The sequence below is a fragment of the Ranitomeya imitator genome, chromosome 9, assembly GCF_032444005.1.
Source record: "Ranitomeya imitator isolate aRanImi1 chromosome 9, aRanImi1.pri, whole genome shotgun sequence".
Taxonomy (NCBI): Eukaryota; Metazoa; Chordata; class Amphibia; order Anura; family Dendrobatidae; genus Ranitomeya; species Ranitomeya imitator.
This window is the reverse complement of record NC_091290.1, coordinates 44,447,991-44,465,094: the sequence shown is the minus strand read 5'-3', so window position 1 is coordinate 44,465,094 and position 17,104 is coordinate 44,447,991. Positions and strand designations below refer to the sequence as shown.

General features: G+C 42.9%; 1 protein-coding gene across 6 annotated transcripts in view; it reads left to right on the top strand.

The window, feature by feature from the left end:
* Nucleotides 1-17,104, top strand: part of CDHR5 (cadherin related family member 5) — a 74,543-nt gene that overhangs the window by 41,304 nt on the left and 16,135 nt on the right. Inside the window, exons 11-13 of one of the 6 annotated variants that reach the window (XM_069739696.1) lie at nucleotides 4,860-4,976; nucleotides 10,722-10,788; nucleotides 11,742-12,740. In XM_069739696.1, the coding sequence (XP_069595797.1) occupies nucleotides 4,860-4,976; nucleotides 10,722-10,788; nucleotides 11,742-12,740 (1,183 nt within the window). Of the gene's footprint in view, nucleotides 1-4,859; nucleotides 4,977-10,721; nucleotides 10,789-11,741; nucleotides 12,819-17,104 lie in introns of all 6 variants that reach the window. The other 5 variants (XM_069739698.1, XM_069739700.1, XM_069739699.1 and 2 more) reach the window with 5 other exon arrangements.

Below are 17,104 nucleotides of genomic sequence, written 5' to 3'. Positions count from 1 at the left end.
GGATCAAGCTGAGAAGACCTTGTTGGCCCTGTCTCAGGGTCAAGAGGCGGCAGAATTGTATTGTCAGAAATTCAGAAAATGGTCTGTGTTGACTAAATGGAATAATGATGCTTTGGCGGCAATTTTCAGAAGGGGCTTTCTGAATCCGTTAAAGATGTTATGGTGGGGTTTCCCACGCCTTCTGGTCTGAGTGATTCTATGTCTCTGGCCATTCAGATTGACCGGCGCTTGCGGGAGCGCAGAGCTGTGCGCGCTGTGGCGTTATCCTCAGAGCAAATTCCTGAGCCTATGCAGTGTGATAGAATTCTGTCTAGAATGGAACGACAAGGTTTCAGACGTCAAAATAGGTTGTGTTATTATTGTGGCGATGCTTCTCATGTCATTTCTGTCTGCCCTAAGCGGACAAAGAGGATCGCCAGTTCAATTACCATCAGTACTGTACAACCTAAATTTTTATTATCTGTGTTCTTGATCTGCTCATTGTCATCATTTTCTGTCATGGCGTTTGTGGATTCAGGCGCCGCCTTGAATTTAATGGACTTTGAGTTTGCCAAGCGTTGTGGTTTTCCCTTGCAACCTTTGCAGAACCTTATTCCTTTAAGGGGCATTGATGCTACACCCTTGGCTAAAAATAAGCCCCAGTTTTGGACACAGGTGACCATGCGCATGGCGCCAGCCCATCAGGAAGATTGTCGATTTCTGGTGTTGCATAACTTGCATGATGCTGTCGTGCTGGGTTTTCCGTGGTTGCAGGTACATAATCCTGTGTTGGATTGGAATCCATGTCTGTGACTAGTTGGGGTTGTCAGGGGGTTCATAATGATGTTCCTTTGATGTCAATCTGCTCTTCTTCCTCTTCTGAAATTCCAGAGTTTTTGTCTGATTTTCAGGATGTATTCGATGAGCCCAAGTCCAGTTTCCTTCCACCGCACAGGGACTGCGATTGTGCTATTGACTTAATTCCAGGCTGTAAGTTTCCTAAGGGTCGACTTTTCAACCTGTCTGTGCCTGAACATACCGCCATGCGGAGCTATATTAAGGAGTCTTTGGAGAAAGGGCATATTCGACCATCTTCTTCACCGTTGGGAGCGGGGTTCTTTTTTGTTGCTAAAAAAGATGGTTCCTTGAGATCCTGTATAGATTATCACCTCTTGAATAAAATCACGGTCAAGTTTCAATACCCTTTACCTTTGCTTTCCGATTTGTTTGCTAGGATTAAGGGAGCTAGTTGGTTTACGAAGATTGACCTTCGAGGGGCATATAATCTTGTTCGTATTAAGCAGGGTGATGAATGGAAAACTGCGTTTAACACGCCCGAAGGCCATTTTGAATACCTTGTGATGCCATTCGGACTCTCTAATGCTCCATCTGTTTTTCAGTCCTTCATGCATGATATCTTCCGGACTTATCTTAATAAATTCTTGATTGTACATTTGGACGATATTTTGATTTTTTCCGATGATTGGGAGTCTCATGTGCAACAGGTCAGGATGGTATTTCAGATCCTTCGTGACAATGCTTTGTTTGTGAAAGGGTCTAAGTGTCTCTTTGGGGTACAGAAGGTTTCTTTTTTGGGCTTTATTTTTTCTCCCTCATCTTTAGAGATGGATCCGGTTAAGGTTCAGGCCATTCATGATTGGATTCAGCCCACATCCGTGAAGAGCCTTCAGAAATTTTTGGGTTTTGCAAATTTTTATCGCCGTTTCATTGCTAATTTTTCCAGCGTGGTTAAACCCTTGACTGATTTGACGAAGAAGGGCGCTGATGTGGCGAATTGGTCCTCTGCGGCTGTCTCTGCTTTTCAGGAACTTAAACGTCGATTTACTTCTGCTCCGGTGTTGCGCCAACCGGATGTTTCTCTTCCGTTTCAGGTTGAGGTTGACGCTTCTGAGATTGGGGCAGGGGCCGTTTTGTCTCAGAGGGATCCTGTTGGTTCCTTAATGAAACCTTCTTTTCCCGTAAGTTTTCGCCTGCTGAACGCAATTATGATGTCGGCAATCGGGAGTTGTTGGCTATGAAGTGGGCGTTTGAGGAGTGGCGACATTGGCTTGAGGGAGCTAAGCACCGTATTGTGGTCTTGACCGATCATAAGAATTTGATTTACCTCGAGTCTGCTAGACGGCTGAATCCTAGACAGGCTCGATGGTCCTTGTTTTTTTCCCGTTTTGATTTTGTGGTCTCGTACCTTCTGGGTTCTAAGAATATTAAGGCTGATGCCCTCTCTAGAAGTTTTTTGCCTGATTCTCCTGAGGTCTTAGAGCCGGTCGGTATTCTGAAAGAGGGGGTGATCCTTTCTGCCATTTCCCCTGATTTACGATGGGTTCTTCAGGAATTTCAGGCTGACAAACCTGACCGCTGTCCTGTGGGGAAACTTTTTGTTCCTGACAGATGGACTAGTAGAGTGATTTCTGAGGTTCACTGTTCCGTGTTGGCTGGTCATCCTGGCATTTTTGGTACCAGAGATTTGGTTGGTAGGTCCTTTTGGTGGCCTTCATTGTCGCGTGATGTGCGTTCTTTTGTGCAGTCCTGTGGGACTTGTGTGCGGGCCAAGCCTTGTTGTTCCCGTGCTAGTGGGTTGCTTTTGCCATTGCCAGTCCCTGAGAGACCCTGGACGCATATTTCGATGGATTTTATTTCTGATCTTCCGGTCTCCCAGAAGATGTCTGTTATCTGGGTTGTTTGTGACCGGTTCTCTAAGATGGTTCATTTGGTGCCTTTGCCTAAATTGCCTTCCTCTTCAGATTTGGTTCCGTTTTTTTTTCAGCATGTGGTTCGTTTGCATGGTATTCCGGAGAATATTGTGTCCGACAGAGGTTCCCAGTTTGTTTCTAGGTTTTGGCGGGCCTTTTGTGCTAGGCTGGGCATTGATTTGTCTTTTTCTTCTGCATTTCATCCTCAGACAAATGGCCAGACCGAGCGAACTAATCAGACTTTGGAGACTTATTTGAGATGCTTTGTGTCTGCTGATCAGGATGATTGGGTGGCTTTCTTGCCATTTGCCGAGTTTGCCCTTAATAATCGGGCTAGTTCGGCTACCTTGGTTTCGCCTTTCTTTTGTAATTTTGGTTTTCATCTTCGTTTTTCTTCTGAGCAGGTTGAGCCTCCTGACTGTCCTGGTGTGGATTCTGTGGTGGACAGGTTGCAGCGGATTTGGGCTCGTGTGGTGGACAATTTGGTGTTGTCTCAAGAGGAGGCTCAACGTTTTGCTAATCGTCGTCGGTGTGTTGGTTCCCGGCTTCAGGTTGGGGATCTGGTCTGGTTGTCTTCCCGTCATGTTCCTATGAAGGTTTCTTCTCCTAAGTTGAAGCCTCGGTTTATTGGTCCTTATAGGATTTCTGAGATTATTAATCCGGTGTCTTTTCGACTGGCGCTTCCGGCCTCTTTTGCTATCCATAATGTCTTCCATAGATCTTTGTTGCGGAAAAATGTGGAGCCCGTTGTTCCCTCTGTTGATCCTCCGGCCCCTGTGTTGGTTGATGGGGAGTTGGAATATGTTGTTGAGAAGATTTTGGATTCTCGTTTTTTGAGGCGGAAGCTTCAGTACCTGGTCAAATGGAAGGGTTATGGCCAGGAGGATAATTCTTGGGTTTTTGCCTCTGATGTCCATGCTGCTGATTTGGTCCGTGCCTTTCATCTGGCTCATCCTGATCGTCCTGGGGGCCCTGGTGAGGGTTCGGTGACCCCTCCACAAGGTGGGGGGGAATTTGGGGAATTCTGCTCTTGGGTTCCCTCCAGTGGTTGTAGGTGGGAATGCAGTTGTCTCTGAGTCGCAGTCCTGGCCAGGTGTATCTGCTGATTACAATTCTGACTGGGATATTTAAGTGTGCAGGATTCTTTAGCCCTTGCCAGTTGTCAATGTTCCTTGTGAAGTGTTGGATCACTTTCTGGCTTCTCCTGCTTAGCTGCCAAATTCAGCAAAGATAAGTGTTTGGTTTTTTGTATCTGTGGCACACTGCTGTGTGCTTGTTTTTGTTTGTATTCCTGCTCTGATTGTAGGATTCACTGGAGTTGCAGATATACGCTCCTACATCTTTAGTTAGATGTAGGAAGTTTTTGTATATTCTGCTGTGGATATTTTGGAAGGGTTTTAATACTGACTGCACAGAACTCTGTCCTATCCTGTCCTATCTAGCTAGAGTGGCCTCCTGTGCTAAATCCTGTTTTTCTGCCTGTGTATGTTTTTTCCTCTCTGACTCACCGCCAATATTTGTGGGGGGGCTGTCTATCCTTTGGGGATCTGCTCTGAGGCAAGATAGTATTCCTATTTCCATCTTTAGGGGTATTTAGTCCTTCGGCTGTGACGAGGTGTCTAGGTTTGTTAGGTACACTCCACGGCTACTTGTAGTTGCGGTGTTAAATTCAGGATTGCGGTCAGTATAGTGACCACCTTCTCCAGTGAAAGTTCTCATGCTGCTCCAAGGTCACCGGATCATAACACATTTACCAATTAACCTGTGCAATTTGTTGTTTTTCCTAAGCCCCGTTCATTTATGAAAATGGCCCCAACACAACATGTTAATCAAAAATAGCGTCTATGACCCTGTTTATCACACCCAATAATGAACACAGACCCCATAAACACAAACTGCAGACTAAATCCATTTAACAAATACAGGCCCATTTAAGAAAAACAGACCGCACATCGTTAAGAAATACAGACCACGGACCATACAACTTTAAGAAATGCACACCCCACACCAGACCCGTCTAAGAAATACAGACCCTACAACAGACGCAGATACCAGACTGACCCCTTAAGTAAAAAAATAATACTTTTTTTTTATTTCTTTGCATGGCAATACGTAATTATCAGGTATCAAATATATTACATATTATTTAAAAACATCTTTGTTTTTCAGGGATTCAATCCAGCTGTCACTTACAAGATAGAAAACAGCAATGAATTTATGATCCTTCGTGATGGATATATTCTTACTAACACTGTATTCACCTCTCCTCGCACCATTGTCTTTGTAGTAAGTTATAAGTTAATGAGATGCCGCCTTTGTCTGTACATAATGATTCAAGTATGTAGTGCCAAGTACTGCTCATATAAGAGGGTGGTGGCCCACCGGAGGATTTTCCTGTTCTCCTGTTGGCCAGTCCAAGGCTGGATCATGTTACTAGCAAATCAGATAATTTCCCTCAGTATTAGGCCGGTTTCACATGTCAGTGGCTCCGGTACGTGAGGTGACAGTTTCCTCACATACCGGAGCCACTGATACACGTAGACACAGTGAAATCAATGCATCTGTGCAGATGTCATTGATTTTTTGCGGACCGTGTCTCCGTGTGCCAAAGACGGAGACATGTCAGTGTTCGTGGGAGCGCACGGATTACACGGACACATTAAAGTCAATGGGTCCGTATAAAACACGTACCGCACATGGACGTTGTCCGTGTGCAGTCCGTGTGCCGTGCAGGAGACAGCGCTACATTAAGCGCTGTCCCCCCACTGGTGCTGAAGCTGCCATTCATATCTTCCCTGCAGCAGCGTTTGCTGTAGAGAAGATATGAATAATCGTGTGTAAAATCAAGATCCATGTCCCCACCCCCTCCCACCCCCTGTGCGCCCCCCCGCTGTTATTAAAATACTCACCTGGCTCCCTCGCTGGCTGGCGCTGCTTCCTGTCCTCGCCGCACCTTCTACTGTATGAGCGGTCACGTGGGGCCGCCGATTACAGTCATGAATATGCGGCTCCACCTCCCATAGGGGTGGAGCCACATATTCATTACTGTAAATGAGCGACCCCACGTGACCGCTCATACAGTAGAAGGTGCGGCGAGGACAGGAAGCAGCGCCAGCCAGCGAGGGAGCCGGGTGAGTATTTTAATAACAGCGGGGGGGGGGGGGGCGCACAGGGAGTGGGAGGGGGGTGGGGACATGGATCTCGATTTTACACACGATTATTCATATCTTCTCTACAGCAAACGCTGCTGCAGGGAAGATATGAATGGGGCTTCAGCACGATGCAGGGGACAGCGCTAAACTTTAGCGCTGTCTCCTGCACGGTGCGTGTGGTACACAGTGGGCACACAGGCGGCACACGTGTGCCGCACATGTGCCACACTGATGTGCCACAGAAACGCACGGGCACACGGACACGGATAATTCCGGTACCGATTTTTCCGGTACCGGAATTATCTGGACGTGTGGGACTGCCCTTACAGGGACACAGGATTTACTGGGGAGATTCTCTTTTCTGGTATGTACTCTGAATCTGAAGGGCAATGTGACCTGTTTCACCATTTGTCTATTCTTCAGTCAATAGATTAGAATGGGTGGATGGATTTAACTATGGTCCTCTTAACCTTCGTCAAGCTGCATAATTTTAGAACGTTAACTGGCTGCAGAGGTACAATTGTACCTTCATATATACCTCCATTGTGATATTTGGCCAATATATTCTGGACCAAAACTGCAGAGATGTCATGAAAATTCAGCCTTCTACGGCCTTTCGAAAAAAGTTATTGCAATTTTAAAACGGAATAGTTACAATTGTACGAGGGTTAAATTCACCGGAAGAGGTTCACAAACATGATGAATTCATTCACCAATCTATCCCATTGTGAAATGAATCAGCAAAATGCAAATCAGGTAAACTATTTCCTCACCTTCAGTCAGGAATTGGAACTTTATTTCACACTGTATTAAGATGTACTGTGGAGCTCTGATAAAGGAGGAAAACACAGCTGCTTCTAAATGTGTAATCATTAAGAGGGGCACATAGCTGCTTATAAAGGGTTAATCTGCAAGTAAAAGAATGAGCTACCTTTAAAGGGTTAATCTGAGTTTCTAAGTCTTATACTATAACTAAAGTGAACTTCTCAGCTGAATCAGGATGCCTGAACTACAGGCAGCATGATTCAGACAGTGGCCAGGTTATTGCATTAATGTATGTTTTACTTCAGTTGTTTCAGAGAAATCATACTTTTAACGGCCATCTGGGGAAAACGGCCCTGATTCAGGAAGGTGTTTCACAAAATTGTCTTGAAAATTACATAAAATTTTGAGACTTTTAGTGTTTTCACACCAGTCTCTGCCAACTATATCAATTTTGGCGTAACATAAACCAGAAATGTACTCCAGTCCTTCACTGGTGAACATTTCTACTGGAGGCACATGGCACTTGTTAGATGCAACTAATTCATTAAGTGTGAATGAATGAATGAAGCACATCTCACTCCATGCTGCCCCGTTCATTAAGACTGGTGTGCCTCAAGTAAGAGGCAGCAGTACGTCAGCAACATATATTTCCCTATTGCTTCAATGCTGAACAGTCCCAGCCATCACCAACACAGTGGTATATTACAGCTAAGAATCAGGAAGTCTCACCGCGCTGTCAAAATAGTGAGATGACCGAGAGCCTCAACTTAAGCACACTTTATTCTCAATTTTTTAAAGGGAAAATCTGTCACCAAGTTTTTTTCCAGCTAATCTGAGAGCAGCATAATATAGAGACAGAGACCCTTTTTCCAGCACTGGTTCACTTACTGGGTTGCGTTTTGACGTTTAAATAAAATCACAGTTTTATCAGCAGGAGATTATCATTATAGGACTAGTAAACCTGCTGTCAGGTAGTCAAGCATATTCATGAGCTCTCAATAATGCCTCCCCCACCACTGATTGGCAGCTTTCTGCCTATGCACAGTGTACACAGAAAGCTGCCAAACAGTGGAGTGGACGGGGTTATACACAGCTCAGATTTCAGAAAAGTGCTAGATCTGTAGCAGAGAAAACAGAAATTTTATTAAAATGACAGCAGAAAGCCAAACAAATGATACAGCACTGGACTCAGGGTCTCTGCCCCAACATAATGCTGCTGTCAGATGGTGTAGCATAAGCCTAGTGACAGGCTGACTTTAAAGGACTACTGTTATTGTCACTAAATTAGACTTTATTTTTTACATAAAAGAAAGCTTTTATATTTTGGTCTCCTTTTTTCATAAACTTCTTCCAAAAGAGCTTTCACTACAAATTGCATACATTATAACAAAGTTCTCTTCGACCTGAAGAAGCCTCGATCGACCATTACACACTGAACGGGAAACCACTGGGTAAATCTGACAGGGAGAAGGACTTGGGGATCCTAGTTAATGATAAACTTACCTGGAGCAGCCAGTGCCAGGCAGCAGCTGCCAAGGCAAACAGGATCATGGGGTGCATTAAAAGAGGTCTGGATACACATGATGAGAGCATTATACTGCCTCTGTACAAATCCCTAGTTAGACCGCACATGGAGTACTGTGTCCAGTTTTGGGCACCGGTGCTCAGGAAGGATATAATGGAACTAGAGAGAGTACAAAGGAGGGCAACAAAATTAATAAAGGGGATGGGAGAACTACAATACCCAGATAGATTAGCGAAATTAGGATTATTTAGTCTAGAAAAAAGACGACTGAGGAGCGATCTAATAACCATGTATAAGTATATAAGGGGACAATACAAATATCTCGCTGAGGATCTGTTTATACCAAGGAAGGTGACGGGCACAAGGGGGCATTCTTTGCGTCTGGAGGAGAGAAGGTTTTTCCACCAACATAGAAGAGGATTCTTTACTGTTAGGGCAGTGAGAATCTGGAATTGCTGCCTGAGGAGGTGGTGATGGCGAACTCAGTCGAGGGGTTCAAGAGAGGCCTGGATGTCTTCCTGGAGCAGAACAATATTGTATCATACAATTAGGTTCTGTAGAAGGACGTAGATCTGGGGATTTATTATGATGGAATATAGGCTGAACTGGATGGACAAATGTCTTTTTTCAGCCTTACTAACTATGTTACTATGTTACTATGTATGTTACTATGTCCATGTCCGAATGTGTATTTAATCCTAAAATAAAAATTAGAATTTTTGAGTTCTTCTACAGTTGGACTGATAAAATTCTTGTTTTATTATTAAGCAGGGAAGGTTTCAAAAATGATCGTGTAGACATTCGGACATGGCTTTTAAAAGTGAGCACACCAGCCTCATTGGGTCTAATAGATGTATTTAATAATGAGTTGTGAGATTGCACTCACTAACGGGTAGGGGATTACTCGCTTGGCACGGGATTGAAGCACACAGGCACGAATTTTCAACACAAATCAGTCCATACGATTTATTTTCAAGTCATAAACCGTGCCATAAGCCAGGCTACAAATCACCAGTCTACATATAGTCCATTACACACAGTATCATTGGCTTGCATTATCCCTTTGCAGTAACTAAACACGCTGGTCCTCTTCTGACCAGTTGCCGTGGGTTACCACACAGTTCATAGAAACAATTAGTACCAACAGACTATGGTACCTTCTGGGAGCTCCTGCCCCACCTGCTGACTCCTTGTCAGTCCTCTCTCTTGGGAAGGCTGCCTCACAGGGATCACCAACTTGCCTGGTCGGCACACATAGTCAGTCCAGACCCACCGAAGGACTGTAGCTTCCCCACACAGTAGCTGACACTGGCTCTGCAGATCCCTGTCCTCACCTCGTGCTGTTCAGGGATCCGGTCCCAACACCCAGGTTACTCAGGATCACACAGGTGGCCTGTCCGGGTACTATTCAGGACATCCATCCCCGGCTGGGACCATCCAATACCCAGGCCACCAGTAGCAAAGTCCCACCATGTGCTCTTCAGGGCTAGCACGCCCAACACAGAGGTTTCTATCAGGACCTTGCACTTGTACCATACAGGTCTACACACTCAGACCACATGTGACCCACACCCTGGTCACATTATCTAGGTGTAACCACTCCCCTGGGTGGGAGTGTGGGTGTGTGGCTAGTTTGTCCCGCCCATCTCACATAACTAGCCCTGCCAACCTCCCATTATAAACATGCAAAATACTTCTGGGACCTATAGTCCCACAACACCACATCGCTTCAGGCTGGCAGCGCAGAGTCTCCTCCTCTGCGACACACATATCGTCCATTCACCACAATGCCGGAGTTTGTCACATCATCACATCCATGTATGCAACTGTCATGCACTCTCACAGCCTCAATACACCTCCGTGCGTATACTGGGGAGACCATGCAGCGCCCCCTACCTGTTACAGGGGTCACTGCATCACAGCGTACAGTTTATATTGAGAAATTATATATAAAGAGTACCTATCACCTTCTGAAAAACTTCATGAAATAAGAGAAGACCAAAGTGTAAACCTTTTCTATTATCAAAACTAAAAAAAAATAAATTAAAGTATTATTTAGTGCTAATAACTCTGACCCTTTAAAAAATGGAGAATGAAGTTAACTGAAGTTGAGGCTCTCTGCTGCCTCACTATTAGGACAGCTCGGTGAGACTTCCTGATTCTCAGCTGTCTGGGTGACGGCTGTGACTGTGAATGGCTGACATACTGCTGCCTCTTATTTCATGCTGAATGTTTCAACTTAATATAAGATAGATTTCTGTGTATAATAATGTTACAATAATGGTTTCTGGTTTCTGCTGAAATTTGTTCTTATGTTAAAAAGCATATCTAAATGTAATCTATTTTTTTGGAAGGGGGGAGACCTATGTAGAAAAAGCACAGCATACTGTAGTCTATTTGTAAAAAAAAAAAGGTATACTGACCAGATGGATGCTAAAAGAACACTCATTTTGCCTTACATCAAGTAAATAGAATGCATACGCATTCCCTCCAGTGTAAAGTGTGAACAGATATTTAGTTTGACATAGAAGTGTACGGGATTTGTTTTGTTGCAGCACTGCATTAAATATAGTTTTGTCTTTCTAAAAGGTTAATGCCACTGATAGTGCATCATCGGAAAGTACCACAACCACAGTAACAATTGAGATCACCAACGGTAAGTGTCTAGCATTGTCTTATGTGTCTAGCATTGTCTTATGTGGGGTTGCAAAAAGCTATTGAAATATAGTATAACGTGTTCATTCAGTGGCCACATTATCAGGTACATGTGTAAAATATGGGTGCCATGCATGTCCCCTATGGGCCCTGCACAAAGTATCACACAGTGTATCAGGTCTGGCTGGGGAGTCCCTTTAAACATCTAAGATCGAGTAAATATTAATAAGTAAATTATGCGGCAGAACCTTATTATATTAAACAGGTTCTCCAGTGGATAAAAATAATTTTGCAGAACAAAAATAAAATAAGTAATACTCAACTTTACCGATCCTCTTCTGCTACCATTATGATGCCTACCTGGTCTCTATCCCCTTGCCCTTTTTCAACACACCAGAAATGGATGTAAATGCCCAACTCATCAAACAACATCTTGGTGATACTTAGTGTCAAAGTAGTGAACAACCTCTATAAAATGAAACCAAGTCAATTGACACTATTCAATTGACTGGGTTTCATTTTAAAGAGTTTGTCCAGTGTCCACTACTTTAACATTGATGACCTATCCTCAATCCTTAAAATTGAGCGAATATGTTCGGATTCGGTCGCTAAATCTGAATTTGCCATATTCGTGCCATATTGGTATGCTATTCGTGCCGAATTTATGTTTGATGATCGGTTCCTAACATATTCGGTTATTTCTACTCCCATTGTCCCCAATGACGTTTGGCTGTGTTCGGACGAATATTGCAAAAACAATTTTCGCCACCAATCGTAAAATGTTGAGGCTTTTTTACATCAGATGACTGATGTGGATGATTAATTATTTTTTGCTTTTGAAAAAGGAAGTTCTAATATGTAAGTTGAATTTAAAATTATGTTGAAGATCTAAAATACAATAATTTTAATGATATTCTGATGATAATTACATGGCAATATCTATTTTGTGTACAGCACTCCCCACTACCACCACAACTGGCACCAATACACGGACAACAACAAGCACCACTCCTGGGACAGGTACCATTACAACTAAAACTCCCTTTACTGGGACAACTGAAAGCACCACTCCTGGGACAGGTACCACTACAACTACAACTCCCAACACTCGGACAACCACAAGCACCACTCCTGGGACAGGTACAACTACAACTACAACTCCTTCTACTGGAACAACTACAAGCACCACTCCTGGGACAGGTACCACTACAACTACAACTCCCAACACTAGAACAACCACAAGCACCACTCCTGGGACAGGTACCACTACAACTATAACTCCCAGCACTCGGACAACCACAAGCACCACTCCTGGGACAGGTACCACTACAACTACAACGCCTTCTACTGGAACAACTACAAGCACCACTTCTGAGACACGTACCACCACAACTACAACTCCTTCTACTGGAACAACTACAAGCACCACTCCTGGGACAGGTACCACTACAACTACAACTCCTTCTACTGGAACAACTACAAGCACCACTCCTGGGACAGGTACCACTACAACTACAACTCCTTCTACTGGAACAACTACAAGCACCACTCCTGTGACAGGTACCACTACAACTACAACTCCCAACACTATAACAACCACAAGCACCACTCCTGGGACAGGTACCACTACAACTACAACTCCTTCTACTGGAACAACTACAAGCACCACTCCTGGGACAGGTACCACTACAACTCCCAACTCTCGGACAACCACGAGCACCACTCCTGGGACAGGTACCACTACAACTACAACTCCTTCTACTGGAACAGCTACAAGCACCACTCCTGGCACAGGTACCACTACAACTACAACTCCAAACACTCGGACAACTATAAGCACCACTCCTGGCACTGGTACCACTACAACTACAATTCCAAATACTCAGACTACAAAACGTACCATTACTGGAACTGGCATTACTAAATTGCCTGCCACAACAGGGAAAAGCACAGGTACAAGGACTTTTACCACTGGTAATGGCATCACTGCAGCATCTAGGCCAGTCAGTACAACTAAAAATCCAACGCCAGGTATTACCAGAACCACGACAACAGATTATATTACTGCAAATACCATTACACATTCTTCTATTAGCTCAAGCATCACAAATATTACGTCACACACGATATTACAGCGAACCGTATCATTCCATGTTAAATAGTAGAATAAGGCATTGTGATCAGTTAGTTTTCACTGGGGGCGTGTACCTTTTCTCCCTATATCAGTTGCCCTATCATAAGCAGGCAACAAAACACTGGAGAAAGAACACACCCCCATCATATCTTAGGCTTCTCAGTGAGTGAGATGTAATGATACAGCTCTGATTTCCTAGCCGGCATCTCTCCAGCATGGTTAGAAAGTCCTCGAAGTAGAGTGCAGATGGCTAACACCTTTGAGTGTAGTACAGGGAGAAGAAGTATGTGAACCCAGTGAAAACTATGTTATAACACTCACTAGGTCTCTGCAAAAATTAACTCATTAGGTACCAAATACGCCACTATTACATTATGTATTCAGTTCCATGTGAAACATTTGGTGAAAGGTCCTCTTTAAGTAATAGTTGACCCAGAATGGACACCCTAAACTAAGGTAGACCCTAAACAAGACCCCTTTATTAAATACAGAGTCGGACACAGATCTGGAAATAAATACAGATCCTGGGTCAGATCTATAAACTAATACAGATACCAGAACAGAACCCCTAAAAACCTCTCGTAACAAACATAAGACCAAGACCACCCAAATTAATAAAGACTTTGAACCAAACCCTCTAAATAAATATGAACCCCAGATAAGACCCTTTTAATAAATATAACCCTCTAAACTAATACAGACACCACATCAGACCCCCTTAAGCTAATACAGACCACAGGTTAGTGTTTTCAGAAAGCTTCTGAATATTTTAGTGAATATTTTTCAGTGAGTTCAGAGATTTTGAGCAGGCCCAATAACCAATGCAATAGCCAATTATCGAGGGAAGGAAGTTTCCTGTCAGTAAGGAAATTGCACATTTACGAGGTATATACTTTTAATCTCCTTTTATATACTATTGATTTAAAAGGAACATGTCAGGACCATACCATTAAGACTGTATTAGTCAAAGAACAACTATAAAAACCATACTTGTTTTCTAGCAACTCGATATGGCTGAGCGGAGAAGTCAAGCTTTGAAGCCACAAGTAAATGAACGTGGTAAATCATTGGCGGTGTGTCATTATACATGGAGTACATCGGCACCACATCCCCGATACGTGTCCTGCTAATTTGCACATAGAGATTACTCCGTCACGGCACATCTGATTACTACAACACAGCGAGCATAGTTATTGTTTCTCTACAACCTAAACAGTCCTTTCACTAGTTTGATTAGTCAAATTGTTCTGAAAGGTTCCCTTTTATCTACATTCTTGGAATCTCTTTTTTTTTTTCATTTTTCTCCTGTTATTGTTTTTCATGCACAACTTCTATTCTTCATGGACTATCACATTAAGATCAAGTTAACTTTTATAAGAAATTTTATAAGAAGTTTCCATTTCATAATTTTTTAAGCTCTTTAGATGATAATTAATGCAGAGCATTTAAAGAAGACCCGTTATCAGGTCAAAAGTGGTCAGTTTTTGTTTTTATTTTATTCCCTTTTCTATCCTTAGTAATCTATCTTTTTTTTTTTTCAATTCACAATACGTTTCCAGAAATATGGCTCTTTATTTTAAAGCTAATTTTTAGGCTCCTTACAAGGGGGTGTGGCTTACAGGGCAATTATGCAAAGCAGCCAAATGACATTCCCCGGAGGATCCTGTGTGCCACGCCCCCTCGTAAAGACCATAAAACTTAACACCAAATAAAAAGACACATATCTTTGGAACTGTAGAAAGAAAAAAAAATGGCATACACGGATGAGCTGCGGAAGTATAATACGGGCAAAATCTTGTCATTTTTAATCTGGTGAAATGTCCTCTTTACAAAATAAGAAGTGTGGAAATAAATTTTTGCGTGGATAAATGTAATGCTATATATTTAAAGGGCTTGTCTACAACTGGTCAACCACCCCTTCTGCAAATGCTAAAACAACTCGTATATAGTAAAAAAAACCCACACATATACACAGTGTATTACCCACATTCAGTTCGGCACCGTTCTCGCAGGTGCTGTGTCTCCAGTTTTGCCTAATGGAGGTGTGAAGGCTGCCGCAGATCAGCAGTCATTGTCGTAGACTGGCTGCAGCGGTCAGGTGGCATAACTAATTACTGGAGACTGAGCAATGCCATCGCTTGGATAGTGCCAATCAGGGAGGGGAGTGAATGTTTTTATTGCTATCTGGGACTTTAGCATTTAACAAGAAGTGGTTCAGAAGTGGACAACCTCTTTAAAATTATGGCGTGATATAGTAACCGTGTGTATTAAATGGAGTGGAAAATAATGAAGATGACATTGAAACATAGCATCCTGCTGTCAAGTAATACCTTGGCATAAGCAAAGGCCTTAGTAGACGTGAAAACGTAGCTTTATGTATGTTGCATATGTACGTCCTACAGATATTAAATCTTTCTACATTTTAAATAATTAAAAATGATAATTTATATAGTACAAATATGTTTAATATATGTATATACAGTACAGAACAAAAGTTTGGTCACACCTTCTCATTTAAAGATTTTTCTGTATTTTCATGACTATGGAAATTGTACATTCACACTGAAGGCATCAAAACTATGAATTAATACATGTGGAATTACGGTATATACTTAACAAAAAAGTGTGAAACAACTGAAATTATGTCTTATATTCTAGGTTTTTCAAAGTAGCCACCTTTTGCTTTGATGACTGCTTTGCACACTCTTGGCATTCTCTTGATGAGCTTCAAGAGCTTCAAGAGGTAGTCACCGGGAATGGTCTTCCAACAATCTTGAAGGAGTTCCCAGAGATGCTTAGCACTTGTTGGCCCTTTTGCCTTCACTCTGCGGTCCAACTCACCCCAAACCAACTCGATTGGGTTCAGGTCTGGTGACTGTGGAGATCTGGTCATCTGGTGTAGCACCCCATCACTCTCATTCTTGGTCAAAAAGCCCTTACACAGCCTGGAGGTGTGTTTGTGGTCATTGTCCTGTTGAAAAATAAATGATGGTCCAGCTAAACGCAAACCGGATGGAATAGCATGCCGCTGCAAGATGCTGTGGTAGCCATGCTCGTTCAGTATGTCTTCAATTTTGAATAAAACACTGTCACCAGCAAAGCACCCCCACACCATCACACCTCCTCCTCCATGCTTCATAGTGGGAACCAGGCATGTAGAGTCGATCCGTTCACCTTTTCTGTGTCGCACAAAGACACGGTGGTTGGAACCAAAGATCTCAAATTTGGACTCATCAGACCAAAGCACAGATTTCCACTGGTCTAATGTCCATTCCTTGTGCTCTTTAGCCCAAACAAGTCTCTTCTGCTTGTTGCCTGTCCTTAGCAGTGGTTTCCTAGCAGCTATTTTACCATGAAGGCCTGCTGCACAAAGTCTCCTCTTAACAGTTGTTGTAGAGATGTGTCTGCTGCTAGAACTCTGTGTAGCATTGACCTGGTCTCTAATCTGAGCTGCTGTTAACCTGCGATTTCTGAGGCTGGTGACTCGGATAAACTTATCCTCAGAAGCAGAGGTGACTCTTGGTCTTCCTTTCCTGGGGGTGTCCTCATGTGAGCCAGTTTCTTTGTAACGCTTGATGGCTTTTGCCACTGCACTTGGGGACACTTTCAAAGTTTTCCCAATTTTTTGGACTGACTGACCTTCATTTCTTAAAGTAATGATGGCCACTCGTTTTTCTTTACTTAGCTGCTGTTTTCTTGCCATAATACAAATTCTAACAGTCTATTCAGTAGGACTATCAGCTGTGTATCCACCAGACTTCTGCACAACACAACTGATGCTCCCAACACCATTTATAAGGCAAGAAATCCCACTTATTAAACCTGACAGGGCATACCTGTGAAGTGAAAACCATAGCCGGTGACTACCTCTTGGAGCTCATCAAGAGAATGCCCAGAGTGTGCAAAGCAGTTATCAAAGCCAAAGGTGGCTACTTTGAAAAACCTAGAATATAAGACATAATTTCAATTGTTTCACACTTTTTGTTAAGTATATAATTCCACGTGTTAATTCATAGTTTTGATGCCTTCAGTGTGAATGTACAATTTTCATAGTCATGAAAATGCAGAAAAATCTTTAAATGAGAAGGTGTGTCCAAACTTTTGGTCTGTACTATTAATCTATATACATATATTGATATATCTATGTATAGATATATCTTTCATTAATTATATATGCAACCTA